Source organism: Lycorma delicatula, chromosome 4 (genome assembly GCF_047948215.1).
Source record: "Lycorma delicatula isolate Av1 chromosome 4, ASM4794821v1, whole genome shotgun sequence".
In the NCBI taxonomy this organism is placed as follows: Eukaryota; Metazoa; Arthropoda; class Insecta; order Hemiptera; family Fulgoridae; genus Lycorma; species Lycorma delicatula.
This window is the reverse complement of record NC_134458.1, coordinates 6439146-6459235: the sequence shown is the minus strand read 5'-3', so window position 1 is coordinate 6459235 and position 20090 is coordinate 6439146. Positions and strand designations below refer to the sequence as shown.

The 20090-nt window shown below is 32.3% G+C and overlaps 1 protein-coding gene across 2 annotated transcripts in view; it reads right to left on the bottom strand.

The window, feature by feature from the left end:
• SWIP (strumpellin and WASH-interacting protein) overlaps nucleotides 1–12342 on the bottom strand; it is a 135724-nt gene extending 123382 nt beyond the window's left edge. The window contains exons 1-4 of one of the 2 annotated variants that reach the window (XM_075362217.1): nucleotides 12172–12342; nucleotides 10940–11070; nucleotides 6338–6503; nucleotides 4731–4918 (exon numbers count right to left, since the gene is read on the bottom strand). In XM_075362217.1, coding sequence (XP_075218332.1) covers nucleotides 4731–4918; nucleotides 6338–6503; nucleotides 10940–11070; nucleotides 12172–12223 — 537 coding nt within the window. In that variant the 5' untranslated portion in view covers nucleotides 12224–12342. Of the gene's footprint in view, nucleotides 1–4730; nucleotides 4919–6337; nucleotides 6504–10939; nucleotides 11071–12171 lie in introns of those variants that run through there. The other variant, XM_075362218.1, reaches the window with a different exon arrangement.
• Nucleotides 12343–20090: the final 7748 nt, after the last annotated feature.

Sequence of the window (20090 nt, the reverse complement as noted above, 5' to 3'; positions counted from 1 at the left end):
TAGGGTTGGGTCTTGTAGTTGTTGCAGGGTTGGTAAATTTATTGTGTTCTTTCGTATGGGCTTGCCTCTTGTGTACAGTTAGAATAGATTGTTTGGTTTATTGTTCTCTTTCTGGACTCCTGGTGCCAGTCAGACAGACGGTTTTGTCATCTATAGTGTCAGTGTATTCATATGACGCATTATTTATTGCCATTTCTTTCCAACACAGTTTTCTATTGTTCCCATACTAACACTCGCACAGATCTCTTGTCTTTTACACATACTCTCTCCTGTCCACTGCCTAGTTTTGTTTCCCCCTCTTTTCATCACGCCATTTTCTTTCAGCATTCTAGTTCAGATTCTAACATTGTGCGGATGCACCGTCCTCCAGGCTGCGATTCTCTCTCTCCCGCTTTGTGCGTTAATACTCGTCACTTTATCGTCTAGTTGTTCTAGTCAGTGTTTTCGTGATTTCACAGTTTTCTATGTTCATTTTGGCTCGTTTCTCTGATAAGTTAATTTTCAATTTCAGTAGATATCGTCTAGTGTTGAAAGTGGTTCTGTTACTAAAAACCAGCCAATTTTATCGATGCAGAATTCTCTCCAAACTCATTACTACAAATCTGAGATGCTACGTATTACTCAATTTCTAAACAAAGTTTTCACCTCTGTATTTTTTGATACGCCATTGTAGACTACGCCAAGGATAAACTGTATGTATTTATGTGTACTTTCATTCACGAGTTCATCTTTTACAAATACTAATGTGTGATTAAGGCAAATTTATAAGTATTCACTACTCATTATTTTTTAACAGTTATGTTTTTAGTAAAATTTGTGAAATATTCAATTAATTGTACATTATGAATTTGAAATTCAAGTTTGGTTTAAAAACCATTTCTTCACTCAAGTGTAGTCACGACAGGTGGCTTAGATAAGGTTATGTTATTATTTTTCATGTGCAACATATTTTATGTGCTTACTTATTACAATTTGTTTTTATTGTAATCAACTCTATCATTTAATCTAATGTAATTTGTCAAGTGCAGAGATTAATTCTTATCTATTCATGATCTGAATTCATATTACCTTTCTTAAATTAATTTAAAGAAAATAACTCCTGATGTGAAGTTATGATTTTGGACTTCTTTGTAATTTCATATTTGCAAGCTTGCTTACTAAATGAACTCTATTTATATGATTACTTATTACAATTACAATATACATTTGTTATTATTACAATATTATTTGTTTATATTGTAATTAACTTTCTTTTTTACACTGGAATATTGTCGTGGCCTTCTTTCTATTACAAATTAGAAATGCAAGTTTTAAATTATTTAATGATAATTTTGATGTTTTTAAATCAGAAAAGGCCAGTGTCAATAATAAGAATTACTGTAGTTTATTTTTCTAAGTTAATGACATTTGTTCATTGCTATTTTTTATTACAGAATATGTCAGTAATGCAACAGTTTTCCAGTGACACTATGTTCATATATGTTATATTTATAAGTATATAATTGTAAAAAAAGTGTTTTAAATTCTTTTGTTTTCAGGCTTTGTTTAATTGTAGATTTTCAAAATGTTTATTTATGTATTTATCATGTATTATTATAACTGATATGTTGATTCAGCTGATATTTCTTGTATAAATTCTGTATAGAATTAAGTTGTGTTTATTTTCTTAATTTCATTTAATTTTTTAAGGTTATGATTTAAGAAAAGGTTAAGTTGTTTTCTCTCTAATTAAAGTCCAATTTCTTTTGGCAAATACGAGCTGTGTGTCATTTTATTTTTGTTAATTTTACCCAACAAGGAACACGGTATTAACATATAAACTGCAAAAATGAAATTTCTAAGATCAATCAAAAGGAAGTGAACAGGTAGGATAACAACCAATATTATAAGAGCAGAATTTGAAATCCCTTAAATAAGTAACTCTCATGATCTCACATAAAGTGTAAAATATTAAATTAATGCCTAATAATGAACCCACTGGTTAATCTCCCTTTAAAAAACACTTTACTATGATGTATTAAACAGAAAGTTCATCATAATTTCATGTTCACTATAAGCAAATAAATTTTATAATCTCAATTACAAAGCATACAACTTTCTAGCAGATTATTTAGTTTTCTCCTAGACATGGTTCCTTGATAGAAAAAATGGTTCATCATAATTTCATCTTCATTGTAAACACATAAATTTTATAATCTCAATTGCAAAGCATCACAGTTTTTTAACAGACTATATAGTTTTCTTCTTGATATGCACATGCCATTCATAACCTTTGTCTAGGGATTCATCTAAACAGAAGATACCATGAGAATGCAGCAACCAAAATAAATTAAAAATAACCCTTTATATATATTACCCTGTACTCTATACACATATTTACATCAGAAATATGTACTGGCTTCCCAAACAGCATGTAAACATTTACGACAGGAACATAACCAGTGTTTAGAAAGATCTGTATCCCACTCATCTCATGAAGAATGGTTATATTTTCTGTAATGAGGTCTTGCAAATACTGGAGGTTGTCACACTCCTCATCACAAACTCAACATCATCCTTAAGAATGGTTCATATAACACTATAACATAACTGTTCCTTTGATGTATTCTTCTAAATAAACAAAGGGCTTTATTGAGCAATTTCTTGCAGAATAAGAACAATTTTTTTTTTAAGAACAATTTCTTGTGGAATAATCCTGAAATATTAATTGTTTCAGGATTTTATCATCTGTTTCACAGTTCAAATTATTATCTTTATTATGAAGTAAATCAACTTCTAATAAAATCCTGCTTCTAAGAAATCTTTTGATAATATCCATAACTCAAAATGATGTTCTTAGTACCAAGTCCCTCTCATTTGGGTATTTTGGCCATCAAAATGTCCGTATAAAGAATCTAGGGCATAATTGACATGTGCCAAACAAAATCTTCTTCATTCCAAAATAGTCATAAAACTGTATTTGATCTTCGGTGTTTAATGCTGATTTCATATTTGGGAATAATATGAAACTGCTTTGAGACCACTTGATCACAACATCTGCTAACAGTTTAAAACACTTAGATGCAATTTACCGCTGCTGCCTTCAATAACTTCTTCATCATGAAAGTGGCAAGTTTTCCAAAGAGTTCTTCACTGAATGGTCTTAGAGTCATCATAATTTTTTTTCCAATTTCTGATCATCTACTGGTCACTTTGAAATAGTCTTTCAGAAATCCACTTACAACTGACATCACTCCAACTTCAGTTACTTTGTAGAACACATCAACTTGTAATCAATCAATGAATAGTTGATCCTTGCTCTCATTACATGTACCTGGTGTAGTGTAAGGCTGCAAAAAGAGAAATTGAAAAAATAATATAACATTACACTACTTCTGAGAATAATAGATATTAGGTATGATGCACATCCAACCTTATTTTCTCCAGATTCCTGGACAAATATTACAGACAACTCTGCAGTAAAGTATTTTTTTCAGCAAGACTAATTCACACATTATGGCTATTCTTCCATTGAAGCAACAAAATTACAATTCCACAAAGCAAAAGTTGTAAATAATAATGCCAAAGTGATTATTAAATAGTTCTAGTTTAGATGCGTAGTGATGAGTATAATGTTATTGCTATATGTTCGGTATTTGTGTGAAAAAGGAAAAGCAAATCAAAGAAAACAGTAGTTACATTCATATATTGAAAATAACTTCCAACCAGACTTTACCATTTTGCACGTTTTTGAATATTCATTAATTTATAATTATATAAACATGAATACTTTGTAAAGCTTTGAGTGGCTTTATGTGTTAGTCTGAGTTTCTTGCATTATTTTGACAACTTAAGCATCTGACTAAGCAAACGACAAGCTCAGTTGTTTGGCAATAGTTACGTCCAATTGGCTAAAGGTAACATTATGATTGCTTTGGTGGGAGAAACTAACACTAACTAAAAGGCTTCATCACCCTAGTTACACGTAATTTTTTTTAAATAATCAAATTACAGTCAGTTTGCTTCAGCAGGAGAACAGCTTGTTTCTACTTGTTCAGAACTGTCACTGTCTTTCATTTGGAAGGATCTAGGTTTGAATCCGGTCAGGCTTGACATTTTTCAAATACTATACAATTCACATCCCATCAAAATAAAGCATATTTCTACTGTACTGCACTGTAATTAGGTATAGGCCTGCTGTTGCTAAATTTAATAAGTAAATAGATAAACATTTTTTTTTTTTTTTTTTTTGTTTAAACTACATTCAATCTTAAAAAACTTCTTAACGAATATTTTATTAATATTCTGGTTTTAATATATTTTACTTCTATTTTGAGAACTAGAAGAAAAAATTATTTAGAGATACACATTTAACATTTCTGATTTTCAACTTTTAGCACTTATTTATAGGTGGTATAATTCTTAATTTCCTGGTTTTACTGAAAAATTGATTGGGTTTTCCAAATCTGACCAAATTATGAAATATATGTGCACTTAAACAAGTATTAACAATTTTCTTTTGTCTGAAGGTGACATTTACTTATACTAACTTTCCATTTTTCTGGAAAAATGTGAACAGAATTTCCAGAATTCAAATGAATTAAAAACAACAATCAGGAACCATGATAATTATTTTGGTACTTGATCTGGAAATTGGTCAGTCAGTCAGTCTGCAAGTTTTTACACCCAAACTAGAAAGCTAAATATAAATAATACATGAAAAAAGTTAATAATAAAGCTTTTTTAAATACCTGCAAATGTATTTCCGTAACAGCAAGAAGTTTAGGTGTTTCACCTCGCAATGAATAGAATGCTGCCAACTGTTGTATAATATGTATTAAAAGAACATTTAACCTCGATATAAATGCCACAAGATCTTGTAATGTCGGCAAAAGCCTGCTTATCATTACTTGAGGCTCTCCATCATTAATGCTGTCATCTATAAACAGAGATTAATTATTCATATTATATCTTTAACATAAGCATAATTTTGAATGACAAGCTTTTAACATAGAAAGAAGCTTTTTGAAACAATTCAAAAGAAGAGCTCAGCTAATACGACACATTCTTAGGCACCAGGGTATGGTCAAGAGGGTGATGGAAGGATAGATTGAAGAGAAAAACTGTAGGGGAAGGCCTGGTTGGAGTTCATAAAATAGATAATGGATGATATGAACTATGATTCTTACTGGGAGCTAAAGAGAAAGAAAGGTTGGGAAGAGTAGAGAACTGCTGCCAACCAGCCTAGGGCTGTTAACCAAAGAATAACAAGGCAAGATTAAAATAGGGATGTAAAATTACAGATAAAAATAGATGTAGCATAATCAGCTCACTCCTTTGATCTCTTTTTAACCCTTTAACTACAAACAGGATGTACAGTTCTATGCACTCTGTTTCATTTATGCCTGATATAACATATAATCGTATGATTGTTAACAAACCCCCATCATATATATTAATATATTCATTAATACATAGATATACTAATAAATTCACATATTTATTAGTATATCCATTTTTTAGGGGTTATATTCAGTATAACCCCTAAAAAATGAATATACTTTTAATATTACAAGGTATATAGGCATTACAAGGCATTTTTTTAATATTAATGAGGAACATAGAAAAAATAACAATAAGTTTAAAAATAAATAAAAAAGGATAAATTACTTTTTCAGAATAAATAATTACAAGTCAAAAGATATTAAGCAGAAGCTCATAAACTTACAGTCATCAGGGACAAAAATTGCCATAACGCAATTGTATATAAAGGGAGACTGCATCTAATGTCACTTAACTTTTGTGATCAACAGAAACCAACCGATTAAATCTCTTGAACTGGAATTTTATCTTTACTAAACATCCTTATATTCTCCAGCACATGCTTCTTCCTGAAATGCTCAAATATTATGGAACCAACCGGTTAGAAATGCAATTTACCTTATCCAGCGAATGAAAACAACTGCCCTGAAAATCTGAAACTGTGGTGTTAAAGAGGATGGTGACAGGAGGTAATGACAAAATAAGCAGCTCATAATTATTACCTTTACATTACACTTTTTTTCAGTGATATATCACACCTTACTAAAACAAAACACAATTTTTTTACTAATTCATTTAAAATACAAATAACAAGAATGAAGGATTTAATCATTTAATGAAGATCAATTTTTCAATTTCTACTAAAATGGTACATTCATCCTAACACCAGAAAACTTCAAAAAGGTACAAAATAAAGGAGAATCAGCTAAAAATAGCAACTTTATTCCACATAATTCTGAGACAAAAGTTTTTTAATAAAAGTAGCAAACACATAAAAATGCATGCGATAACTTAGTTCAGAGAAATCAATACTAACATCCTTCACCATAAAACAAAATGGGCTGAATGAAATTAACAGTTGCATATTTCTTCAACTCACTGACTTCCAAAGCAAGGCTTGTAAAAACAACTAATACTTTATCAAGTATTTTGTTGTCACTGCCAACCAATTCCAATAATGAGACATTTTCTCTGGGTGATATCTATAAAACAAATCAAATATATTAACCGCTACAAAGTTATTATTACAAATATATTTATATAACATACAAGTAAACAACAGCAATGATATGGCATCTCATAAATAAACTAAATAGTTTAATAAAAGTAGTTACAAAAATAACAAGAGAGATATAATTGTAATACTTCAAAAGAACACAAACAGTATAAAAAAATGTACAATAATGAAGACTTCTGACAAATCATGTAAAAGAATAAAGGTATTCTGATTCTAGTATGAAAAATCATGAAAATGCTAACTAATTTAATCAGGGAATACATATTTTACAATCATAATTAAAGATCCTACGGTAAGTGCTAAGATTCAGAATATTAAAGGATTACTACAGAAACTAAGAATGAAAAGTTAACAGATTTTGAAACAGATAAAATATTAAAAGTCCAGAAATAAATTAAAAATTTATATAAAATACAAACGGCATCATATAAAAAGTAAAATCAGTGAAACCCCTGAATAGTAGCAAACAGTGTTGGTGGGATAAGATAGCATCTTATTGTTTGGTGATCTATTCTTTTAAGTTTTGATAAAACATTTTATACGGCAGTAGTTTAATTGTACTATCTAGACCAGTTTATTTAAAGCCCTTTGAGAATTGGTGACCACAACTTGTCGTCATAGCATATAGCACAATGCTTACTCTATAAACTATACATAGATCCCTAGACACTTGTGCCTGTTTATCCCTTCTTTTTTCCTCTGGATTTTATTTAAGATGTTAAATAACATATGTTTCAACATCTACACAAAACACTTGAATCCATAAAATACAGGATTAAAACCTTAACCAGCCAGACATTGACAATGCAAAGATTTACAAGCACAATAACCTGTTTTATGCAATCAGCACAAATATCAACTGACTTTTCTCTCTTCATTCTTATACATTTCCCATATTTTCCCCCTAATAATTATAAATCACATGTTTATAATCTAAAGAATACAATGCTTTACAAAATGGTATAAAGCCACTTTTGGCCATTACTACAAAAGCTACTTTTTTCAAATATACACTAATCAGAAAAAAAAAAGATTGTGAAGAGATAAAGCTTTCTGAATAATAGAATAATTAGTTAATAGCAATAGCTAATAAAAGTAACAAGACTAGGTTAACTTTTTTCTTCACTAAAAGAAACTGAATAAAGTGTTTAATAATTTCACAAGAAAGTGTATTACAAAATTCTGTAAAAAAAAATAATTATCAAAATATTAGTAAATACACTTGTCAAATTAGAGTGTTTAGCTTTTTTTTAACTTGTCAATGATTTTACAAGAAAAGTAATTTTTATCTTTGCAGCATATATTTAAAATAGTCAGCAAACAATTTTTAATTGATAATGTGCTGCTGCTCCCATACTGGATAAAACTGCCCTGACCTTCCACAAATGTCAACACTGAGTGCCTACTGCTTCTGGCTATTGACTTAGCCTCCAGGTAGGTTGTCAGACTAGTGCTGTGGTTACTTTCCGGGTAACCATATTGTTTTTTTTATTCTTGATCCCTATTTTGGGTTCTGTGTGTTTAGATCCTGCTACGCCTAAGCTGAACCCACCGGGTTGGTCTAGTGGTGAACGCGTCTTCCCAAATCAGCTGATTTGGAAGTCGAGAGTTCCAGTGTTCAAGTCCTAGTAAAGCCAGTTATTTTTACACGGATTTGAATACTAGATCATGGATACCAGTGTTCTTTGGTGGTTGGGTTTCAATTAACCACACATCTCAGGAATGGTCGAACTGAGAATGTATAAGACTACACTTCATTTACACTCATACATATCATCCTCTGAAGAATTATCTAAACGGTAGTTACCGGAGGCTAAACAGGAAAAAAAAGGCCTAACCTGAAGAAGCTGAGATCTACAGAGCTAAATCATGAATAATATGGTGGGGAATTGTTGAACTAGTCTTGGGATCATTTCATGTTCACTAGCTGAAGTAGTGCAAATAGGATAAAACCTGACTTCCTAATCCCTACATAAATAAAGATATTACAAATGCAGTAACACAGATAGAAGGCTTAGCATTATTAAATAATAACAAAGTAACACGTAAGTAACAATTATCTGATAAGAAGTCTTTCACAAATAAAAAACAATCAATTGATGCAAATATTATACAATACTTCTATTATTATTCTACCTTTTAATATTATTTATTTAGCTAATCATTATTTCTGTCTGTTAATCAGTGTATTTACTAAAAGGAATACTTAGAAAGTGTAATTTAAGGCACTGAGGACTATATATAGCAGAGCTCTTCTAGCAAGGCACTTTTTCCTCTACTTACAGCCATACATCTACTCCCATCTGCAAGCGCCTTGCTATAACTGCCCAGCTATACTTATCTCTTAAGAGCAATTCTAATTAGGATTTACCTACTGACAGAGATTTAACAGTAAAATAAATTCTTATAATGGCATATAAAATACTACTTGAATGCTTACAAACTTAGGGCTAGTACAATGAGAGCTGTAATAGACAGTTATTATAATATCAGAGGAACTGTTTACAAAGCTTACAGTAATTTAACCTTACTGACCACAAAAATATGGTTGAAATTCAATTATTCTACAAGAATTGCATGAAACATAAATTCTCACTCCAGGATGTAGAATATAGAATCCCGCAGGAAATTACCCTGTCCCTTGTACTTCAAAATCTAAGATTACAAGGTGTGGCTATTACATAACGAGACTAATGCTGTAAAATATTTTATTTTAAATTTATACATATTTAGTTATTATCCCCTTCAATATACACCCCTCCTCAATTCATAAAATTCTCCATGCTAATTTTTCATTGTTCAAAACAGTGCTGGAAGTCTTCTTCTGTGAGCATGCTGCTTTTTCTTTTACAGCTTCAATGGTCTGAAATCTTGTTCCTTTTAATGCAGATATGACCTTAGGGAACAGATAAAAGTCACATGGTGCCAGGTCAGGCGAATAAGGCAGACTGTCTAATACTGGGATGTTATACTTGGCTAGAAATGTCTTGACAGACAATGCAGTGTGAGCCGGTGTGTTGTCGATGAAGAATCCATGACTTGTTCTTCCATATGAAGAACAAGTCATTCTTCAAGTTTCGAGTCATTTTTTGTTTTTCAAGGAGTGAATCAGCAATCGCATGAATAGTTAACCGACAGTCACATCAGATCGGATTACCAATTTTTTCAATATTTTTATTAGTTTTTAACATGGAAGGGTGACCCAGGCAAACATCTTCTCGGCCATCTTGGAAACACTTAAACCACTCAAAAACCTGCGCATGTGATAAACATTCATTGCCATATACTTTTTTTAATAAAAGATAAGTTTCAGTAGCAGTTTTCCAAGTTTCATATGACATTTCATGACAATTCTTTGCTCTAATAAAACACTTATCATTTTTTGATGCAATACAAAAAAACAGATATTATCCAAATGAAGGTCACGGCCAGACTAATGTCTACAGAAACTGGATTGGCAAAAATCGAAAGAGAAGGCTTCATGCTACACAGCTGTCGGTCATACAAATTTGGCACATGTGCAGTTCTTCTGTAACAGCATTAGTCTCGTTATTTAATAGCCAAACCTTGTGTTCACAGGTACCACTAAACCTTAAGCCCAAAATAATTATTTAATAAGATTAGAAGATTCTATATTAATTGTCCAAAAAGTCATTTGACAAACAGATTGTAACTAATTTAAATGTACATGAAACTGTTGTGATTCTAATTTCAGATAGATGTACATTGCTATATGGATGGCACTCTCCTTAGTGACAGTAATATTTCTAGTCTCCCATACCATTAAATTTTTGGGTTACACGATACATTCTCTTAGAGCTATCAAATTGATTTACTATGCAAAAAAACCCGTTATGCTTTGAAGCATGTGAATGAAATTCTAAACTTGTCATCATTAAACATTTATTTTGTCCATGTAAATAAATGTTTGATGCTGGACTTATATCCCATTACACTTTGAGACACCTATTTAAAGTCAAATTAGATTTAATAGACAAAAATCCATCAAGTCGTTCCTTGGCATAGATAAATCTGAACCTTATACTTAGTAAATTAAAAATTATAATTTTTCTGTACATTTCTTATGAATGTTAACTTTACTATAAAAAAATGTGACCACCTATATCAAACCAGATAACAAAACTACTAATCTATAACACAACACGGTACTTTGGGCACTGAGAAAAGACTTTATGTTTCCATTGTCATTTTTAATACATTATTCCCTCATTAAAAAAATCTTCCCAAGAGTTTATTATAAATTAAATTAAACTTCTCTTGAAGCACAAATATTATTCTGGGGATTAATTTTTAAATAACTGAAAAACTTACAATTTCTGCATCTTTGAACAGATTAATTATTGATTTATACACAGAACTTTACAACTGTAAATAAACTACCTCAACTGAAACAGGGTTCCTAGTAATATCAAAAGATAAATCTTGTAATGTTTCTTCAACTGCTGCTAATCGTGTAGCAAACTGCTTCAAAAAGTCACTATAGCTACGAAGAACAATTTCACCCGCTGTATCTGAAAGAATAATAATAAAGCCATTAAAGTCGATAATATCATACATATGAAGTCTAAAATTATTTTTTTTACCAGAATTAAGCTAGGCAATAAATTTTTACTTGCACACATCTTTGAAAACTCTCTAAAAGTCTTAAAAAGAACTGTTGATCTTTACTAATACAGCAGTTTCAGGTGAAATTTATGACCATGCCAAAACACACAAAAGAGAGACTAACTACTTATATTTTTTAAGTAACTTTTTTATTTATCTTCATAACATTTTTAACTTATTTATTTTCATAAATATATTTGTACTGATAATGTACAAAGCAAGTGGTAAAAAGTATGATGAATTATATGTGTCATGCCAGTGAACTGCTAAATGATTCATTCTGTACATTCAGGCAATTCCATCTCAACAGTATCACATCCTTTGAGCTTAATTTTTAGTTTTATACTTTATTTACAATGTAAAGAATATTAAAAGAGCAAAATGAGAATGTACTTAATTAAAACAAAAGATTTAAGATAACAATCGGCAAAATAAATCCCACCTTGAAAAAATTGAATGTTAATAATAAAAGGAAATTCACAAAAAAAAACTCATTTGATACGATTAAGATAATAAAATCAAAATTAGAAATTTACTCCATCACAATAAATACTGAGCATTTGAAAACCCTTCCTGATAAGTTGTTGATTTGAATGATAAATTATTTGAATCCGTATACTACTTAATGAATAGCAAATTAGGAACCATTATTAGACTACTTCATGTTCTACCAGTGAAACTGATTTTTTTACCAACAGCCACTAATTTACGTTCACAAGTAGATATTTCTATATTATTTAACATTAGTCATGTCATTAATTTAAAACAAAATTTCGATTAACTTCTAAAATCCTAGTCGAATGATAAAAATCATTTGTAGTGTCGAAAATCTTAATATTGTTTGCAAGGTCTTATATTAAAAAATGTATTTTTTACATAATAAAATTAATAATTATAACAAACCTAACATTACAAAAGCAAAATCAATCCGTTCAAAAACGTAATAATCTCAAACTGTAATTAAAAAAGATAGGTTATGAGATTATAAAGATGTAAACATAACTTACTGTGGGTAAGGTTCTGTATTTTTTCTTTTTCCCATTCAGCATCCTCCCACATTGTACCGCAAATTCTTATCAAATTAAGTATAAAAACACAAACTTAAATAATATAATAAGAAACTACCGTCAATAAAACTTCTAAGGAACTGATCCGTGTTTTGGGTAATGCTGCCAACATTTAAATAAAGCATCAAATGCTATTTCCTTACCTTATTCGTATAAAGAATAAGATATATTTTATACAGAATATATATATATATTAATTCACAAAAATAATTTTTTATAAATAATTATGTTCTGCTGCAAGGAGACAATTTGCTAGATTATTTATTAACATTAAATTTGCATTCTCTTTAATCATATAAAGCCACGTGCCTTTTTTCCTGTTTAGCCACCGGGAATCATTGCCAGGTATTACTTCAGAAGATGAATATGGATATGTATAAGTGAAATGTAGTCTTGTACAGTCTCAGGTCGACCATTTCTGGGAGCCTTTCATCCGGAGGTCCCAGGTTCGAATCCCGATCAGGGTTGGCATTTTCACATGCTAAAAAATTTTCATTTCATCTCATCTCATCCTCTGAAGCAATACCTTACGGTGGTCCCGGGGGCAAAAAACAATAGAGTTGTTCTTAACACCCAAAACTGACTGAAAAATTCAGGGATCAACTTCCTTAAGGGCACAATCCTTACAGATATTCTTTGACAAATAGAAAGAGGCCTTGGAGCAAAAATTACAGGTGAACTGTTCTGTTTATGTACAAAACCGTTAAATTTTCAAAACCGTTGTCCAAATCAGGCTACCCCCTCTCCTGGAAGATTATCTTAAAATAGATTGTTTTCGCCAATATAACACACAAAAACCAAAATTATTGACGACACAGCCTCAATTACATATACATATTAAGAAGTACGCTTCAAATCGCAAGACTACTAAAATTTATTTTTGTCGTGCATGTCAGGAATCAAGAAAGAGTAAAAGCTCGCGATCTATCTTCGCAGAAAGTATGTGCACTCGAACTTGGAGTGTCATAAAAATAAAACCGTCCATCAGATTTCAAAACAATCTGTATCACGCTTTAGATTATTTTTTGTTTCATTTCATGTTACATTTTTATTTTTGTTACTAATTTTTAAAGATATGTTATCACGGTGAAAAAGAAAAAAGTACCGTTTTTGTACTTTCTGTTGCGTACGACTAAGAAGCAAAACGTGCACCAATTGTGTTAAAATGTTTACACAAGCTAGCCCAGTTTATTATTTTAGCTCCTACGAAATTTCAGATCGGTGTCTTTAGCCATTTTTAAGTGTTATTCGATTTATAAAACCATATTACCTTTCGATCTATGCGACGTACAAGCGCGAAACAAGGTTTGTTGGTTTCATCGTTATCTTAAATTGATGAATGTGATATTTAATAAAACATAATGCCAAAAATGCATTTTTAATGTATTTTTGGTAATTTTTGGATGTTAGGCAATTGTTTGCTTTAATGAGGCGACTGAAGAGGAGAAATTGCTCTTTATCAAGTCAGTCGGTATAATAGCCGGTCGGTCTACGTCATCAGTACGATAGCTAGTACCCAGCTGACGGAAGTCCCTTGCGAGATAGACTGTGTCGCTGAGGATGAAGTAGTTACGGCCATTAAGGTTAAAGGCCCGACAAAGCTCTTTGGATGGAATCTGAACCCTAGCATACTGGAATTCCGTCTATCACAACGGCCATCGCCATCCTTTTTTCGTTAGTTTTATACTTAGTGTACTTATATGCTTGCCAAAGATTATATGCTTGCCGAAGCCAGGAAAAAATCTTTATTTCCCCCAAAACTACATCGATTTCGCTACTCCCAGTGTTGTCGACAGAGCTTTTCCTCGAGCGCCTCCGGTGACACCTTGGGTCAGAAGCAGCCGTACCAATTTGGGTTTCGAGAGAACCCAAATGTGCCGCCTATAGACTGAACGACCGGCCGCCGTGCGGCCCATTACCGCCTTCAAAAAATTTCCGCCATGGATATAGCCTAGTTAGCCTATTTAGAAATCCACCACTGTCAGCGACCCCCAACTAGTCGACTGATGGACACCATCACGAACGGCTTAAACAGGAAGATGGCAACCGAGCTGTTTTCCTGGATGTAGCGAAGATCTTTGAGAAAGTTTGGCATAAAAATTACTTTATAACCTTGCCATCATGTCTTACTACTTCGGTCGTATCTATTAGGTAGGCAATTTACCATACACATAGCTCACAGTCATCCACGCGACTGATTGATGCTGTATACGATATGCCATGCCAAGAGGGGGTCGACACTGCCTATTTGGCCAGTCTACAAACGTGGAATAAGCTATAGTGAGTCTTCAAAGACAGCTTGACATTATGGAGCTGTGGCTTGACAAGTAAAGAATCAGGATGAACGGAAAAAATCCGTGGCCGTGGTCTTCACATGCAAATGACATACTTCGGCCAGGCAACAGATCTCTTCAGGGAAACGTTCCTATTCAATCAAAGTTAAGTATCTGGGAGTAGTTTTGGACAAAACCTTGTCCAAACAACGTTTACTTTCAGTGAACATATAGAATATGTGATTTGAAAGGCAAAGGTCACACTACACCATGTCAGGCTTAACCATGAAAGCTTCATTTCTTTGGTGACAAAGATACTATTTTTTGGCTGTATGTGTTACTTTTTCTCACTTTATCTAGCATGGTGGGTGTTGACGAGTTCCAGACTTCACAAGAAGCTGGAAATCATCTAAAAATATCATTGTGGATGATATTTAGAGTAAAAAAATAAAAATTTTAAATCAGGAAATTGTTTTGAATTTGATGGACAGTTTTATTTTTATAAAGCCTATGCTAGAGTGCATATACTTTCTACAATGACAGTAAACCCTACTTGGGACACTAAGTTCCAAAATGTGTTTGGGTATAATAAACACAAATTTAATGTCATATGGTGAACCAAGCCCACACAAACCAATATATTGCTAATGGAGAGAACCTAAATTAAATATGGCAGCAAATCATCTTCAGGTGAAAAGAAGAAATAAGATAATTCAGTTAGTTAAATAACACTAGAGTGCTGTGCCTACTGGCTCAGTTCCTCCAAAAATTAATGTCTGGTATGGAATTGGACAAAACAGATTACTGATCCTTTGTCTAAGCTGAAACAACTTCCTGGGTGTATTAATTGGGTACACAGTGCTTCAAATGCTGGAGAATTAATTCCATTCTCCAGTTAGATGGTGTTCCTCTAGACTTTATTTCATTTGTGTGGGATTATCTAAATGAAGCATTTCCTCAGTGAGGGGTCAGATGAGAAGGGCCTACCCTCCATGGTTTCCAGATCTTACCTCTATGGATTTTTGTGAAGTTATGTAAAGACACAAATATTCCCTGTTCAAATAAGAAATCTGAATCATTTAAAAGAACAGATCACAGAAGCTATTTTGTCTATCACACTGGATGTTCTCTGTTGAGTATGGCAATTCACAAGAAGTTGAATATTATTGTCTTGATGTCTGTGAGATGACTAAAGGAGTACATATCAAAATCTAATAAACATGATTTCTTGAATAGTTAAGTTTCTTGGAGAGTTCCTCTTCATTTTGACATACACGTCATGTCTTTGTCATGCTTTGTTCTGAAACCATGATTGTTTAAAACTCACCATTATTTTATAGACACACTACATACGGCACAGAATTACATGAACACTTAACAAGACATAGCTGAGATTTCCATTTAATGACCACAGAACTTACTTTGCGGGTTAGTGTTATAAGTAAGTAAGATATTACTTAGTAAATTACCTGTACATTTAAACACAAGTAAGCTCAACTTACTTGTGAAGTTGTTTCACAAGTAAACAACTTGTGAAAGGAGTAAGGAACTGGTTGAATAAAAATTATTATTACAGTACAAATGAAAAATTTTGTTTTGATATCTTGAAAAAGCTGATAAAATTAAATACTCGTTTATTTTATAGTATATTATATTATTATTATTATTATATTATCGTTTATTTTAAATCTATATTTTACATTTAAGGAATTTTTTTGTAATTTTAAGTATTATACTTCAGATGTTTTCTGCAAAGTTATATGTACTATATCCTAGGATAAATAAATGAAAATAATATAACTGGTTCAGTAGACTGGAAAGATAAATTCAATAATGGAAGCAATAGTATATTTAATTAAATTATATAATAGCATACAAATTCTCTCTTTTATTACCTGCTAGCTTCAATTTAATTTCTAATAGGCATTTTAGGAGAAAATAACTTTATTTTAATACCAACGTTTGTTTTTTATACCATTTCATACTTATGACTGGTACTGTGTACTAAACATACAGAGTGATTCAGGAGAATAGGGCAATACTTTGACAACTCATTCTAGAGGCTAAAAATAAGAAAAAAGTTCACATAAACATAGGTCCGAAAACGCTTGGTTAGCGAGTTATACAGAGTGAAAGATTTCGCCCGAGTTTCAGTTCCTCCGGGTAAATTAAGGCTTTCTGAAATTCTGGGAAGGTCAATTAAGAGGCAAATTCAATTGTTTCTTATAGTTTTTGAGCTGGGAAATCGAAAAAAATAGGTCCCAGAACGTTATCTCTCTTAGTTTCTAAGATATCCCGTGTAAAAAGCCAAAAATTGAGTCAAAAAACACAATTTTTACGTTTGACGTACAATAACGTTGTTAAATTGGCAATAGATCGTACATTTTTTAAACATAAATTGTAGAGAATTTAATTAAGAAGATTGATTAAATAATGCCAACAGAAAACAAATAAAAATTTAAACATGTCGACTCTTATTAACAACAAAACCGGCGAAAACTTAAAGAAAATGTTACAAAAAAAGAAAACAGATGTGTCTAGTACGTACAATAATTTTAGACCTACGGAAAACAAATCCTCCTCTATGAATCATGAGACCTTGCCGTTGGTGAGGGGGCTTGAGTGCTCAGGGAAACAGAGTAGCTGGACCGAAGGTGCAACCATATCGGAGAGGTATCTGTTGAGAGCCAGACTAAGGAATGATTCCTGAAAGAGGGCAGCAGCTCTTTCAGTAGTTGTTAGGGGCGTGAGTCACAATGACTTAAACGGCCATATCAACATCACTCAGTCCTCTGAGTACTGCGCAGCTGAAAGCAATGGAAAACTACAGCTGCTTTTTTTCCAAGAAAATGTAGCTCTCTGCAATTTCAAATAGCAATGATGGAGGCGCCTTCCTTGGTAAAATATTCCGGAGGTAAACTAATCCCCCGTTCGGATCTCCGGGTGGGGACTACTAAGGAAGGGGTCACTAGAAAATTAAAAAATAACATTCTACGAGTCGGAGCGTGGAATGTTAGAAGTTTAAAAAAGGTTGGTAGGCTAGAAAATTTAAAAAGGGAAATGGATAGGATAAATGTGGATGTAGTAGGAATTAGTGAGGTTCGGTGGGAAGAGGAAGGCGACTTTTGGTCAGATGGTTATAGAATAATTAACTCAGCTTCAAATAATGGGCAGGCAGGAGTAGGTTTCATAATGAACAAGGAGATAGGGAAGAGAGTAGAGTATTTCAAAACGCATAGCGATAGAATCATTGTAATAAGGATAAAATCAAAACCTAAACCGACAACGATTGTTAACGTCTATATGCCTACAAGCGCCCACGATGATGATGAGGTAGAGTGTGTATACGAAGAGATTGATGAAGCAATTAAACACGTAAAAGGAGATGAAAATTTAATAATAGTTGGAGATTGGAATGCAAGCATTGGAAAAGGCAAGGAAGGAAATATAGTGGGTGAATACGGGCTGGGCAAAAGGAATGAAAGAGGGGACCGACTTATAGAGTTTTGCACGAAGTATAATTTAGTAATTGCCAACACCCTATTTAAAAATCATAATAGAAGAATATACACTTGGAAAAAGCCAGGCGATACTGCAAGGTATCAGATAGATTATATCATGGTTAAGCAAAGATTTAGAAATCAACTCGTTGACTGCAAAACTTACCCTGGAGCAGACATTGATAGCGACCATAATTTGGTGATAATGAAATGTAGATTGGGGTTTAAAAACCTGAAGAAAAGGTGTCAGATGAATCGGTGGAATTTAGAGAAGCTTGAGGAAAAGAAGGTAAAGAAGATTTTTGATGAGGACATCGCAAGAGGTCTGAGTAAAAAAGATCAGGTAGAAAATGTAGAAGAAGAATGGGAGAATGTTAAAAAGGAAATTCTTAAATCAGCAGAAGCAAACTTAGGCGGAATAAAGAGAACTGGTAGAAAACCTTGGGTGTCAGACGATATATTGCAGCTGATGGATGAACGTAGAAAATATAAGAATGCTAGTGATGAAGAAAGTAAAAGGAACTATCGGCAATTAAGAAATGCTATAAACAGGAAGTGCAAACTGGCGAAAGAAGAGTGGATTAAAGAAAAGTGTTCAGAAGTGGAAAGAGAAATGAACACTGGTAAGTTAGACGGAGCATACAGGAAAGTTAAGGAAAATTTTGTAGTACATAAATTAAAATCTAATAATGTGTTAAACAAAGATGGTAAACCAATATATAATACGAAAGGTAAAGTCGATAGATGGGTGGAATATATTGAAGAGTTATACGGTGGAAATGAATTAGAAAATGGTGTTATAGAGGAAGAAGAGGAAGTTGAGGAGGATGAAATGGGAGAAACAATACTGAGATCTGAATTTAAGAGAGCATTAAAAGATTTAAATGGCAGAAAGGCTCCTGGAATAGACGGAATACCTGTAGAATTACTGCGCAGTGCAGGTGAGGAAGCGATTGATAGATTATACAAACTGGTGTGTAATATTTATGAAAAAGGGGAATTTCCATCAGACTTCAAAAAAAGTGTTATAGTCATGATACCAAAGAAAGCAGGGGCAGATAAATGTGAAGAATACAGAACAATTAGTTTAACTAGTCATGCATCAAAAATCTTAACTAGAGTTCTATACAGAAGAATTGAGAGGAGAGTGGAGGAAGTGTTAGGAGAAGACCAATTTGGTTTCAGGAAAAGTATAGGGACAAGGGAAACAATTTCAGGCCTCAGATTAATAGTAGAAGGAAGATTAAAGAAAAACAAACCAACATACTTGGCATTTATAGACCTAGAAAAGGCATTCGATAACGTAGACTGGAATAAAATGTTCAGCATTTTAAAAAAATTAGGGTTCAAATACAGAGATAGAAGAACAATTGCTAACATGTACAGGAACCAAACAGCAACAGTAGCAATTGAAGAACATAAGAAAGAAGCCATAATACGAAAGGGAGTCCGACAAGGATGTTCTCTATCTCCGTTACTTTTTAATCTTTACATGGAACTAGCAGTTAATGATGTTAAAGAACAATTTAGATTCGGAGTAACAGTACAAGGTGAAAAGATAAAGATGCTATGATTTGCTGATGATATAGTAATTCTAGCCGAGAATAAAAAGGATTTAGAAGAAACAATGAACGGCATAGATGAAGTCCTACGCAAGAACTATCGCATGAAAATAAACAAGAACAAAACAAAAGTAATGAAATGTAGTAGAAATAACAAAGATGGACCACTGAATGTGAAAATAGGAGGAGAAAAGATTATGGAGGTAGAAGAATTTTGTTATTTGGGAAGTAGAATTACTAAAGATGTAGGATGTAGAGGGTATACTGAAATGGAACGACTAGCACTAGAAAGGGAATCTTGGAGAGCTGCATCAAACCAGTCAAATGACTGAAGACAAAAAAAAAAAATGTAACAAAATTAATTTTGAGTACACTAAGATGAAGTTCCATTTTTATTTTTTCCAAAAACCCTTTTTGACCTCTATATGATGTAAACTACGAATGCTACAGCTCATGGAAAACGCAACAAAAATGGCTATTTTTACCTGTTGGCAAGTATGAAAATAGTATATTACTCAAGAAAA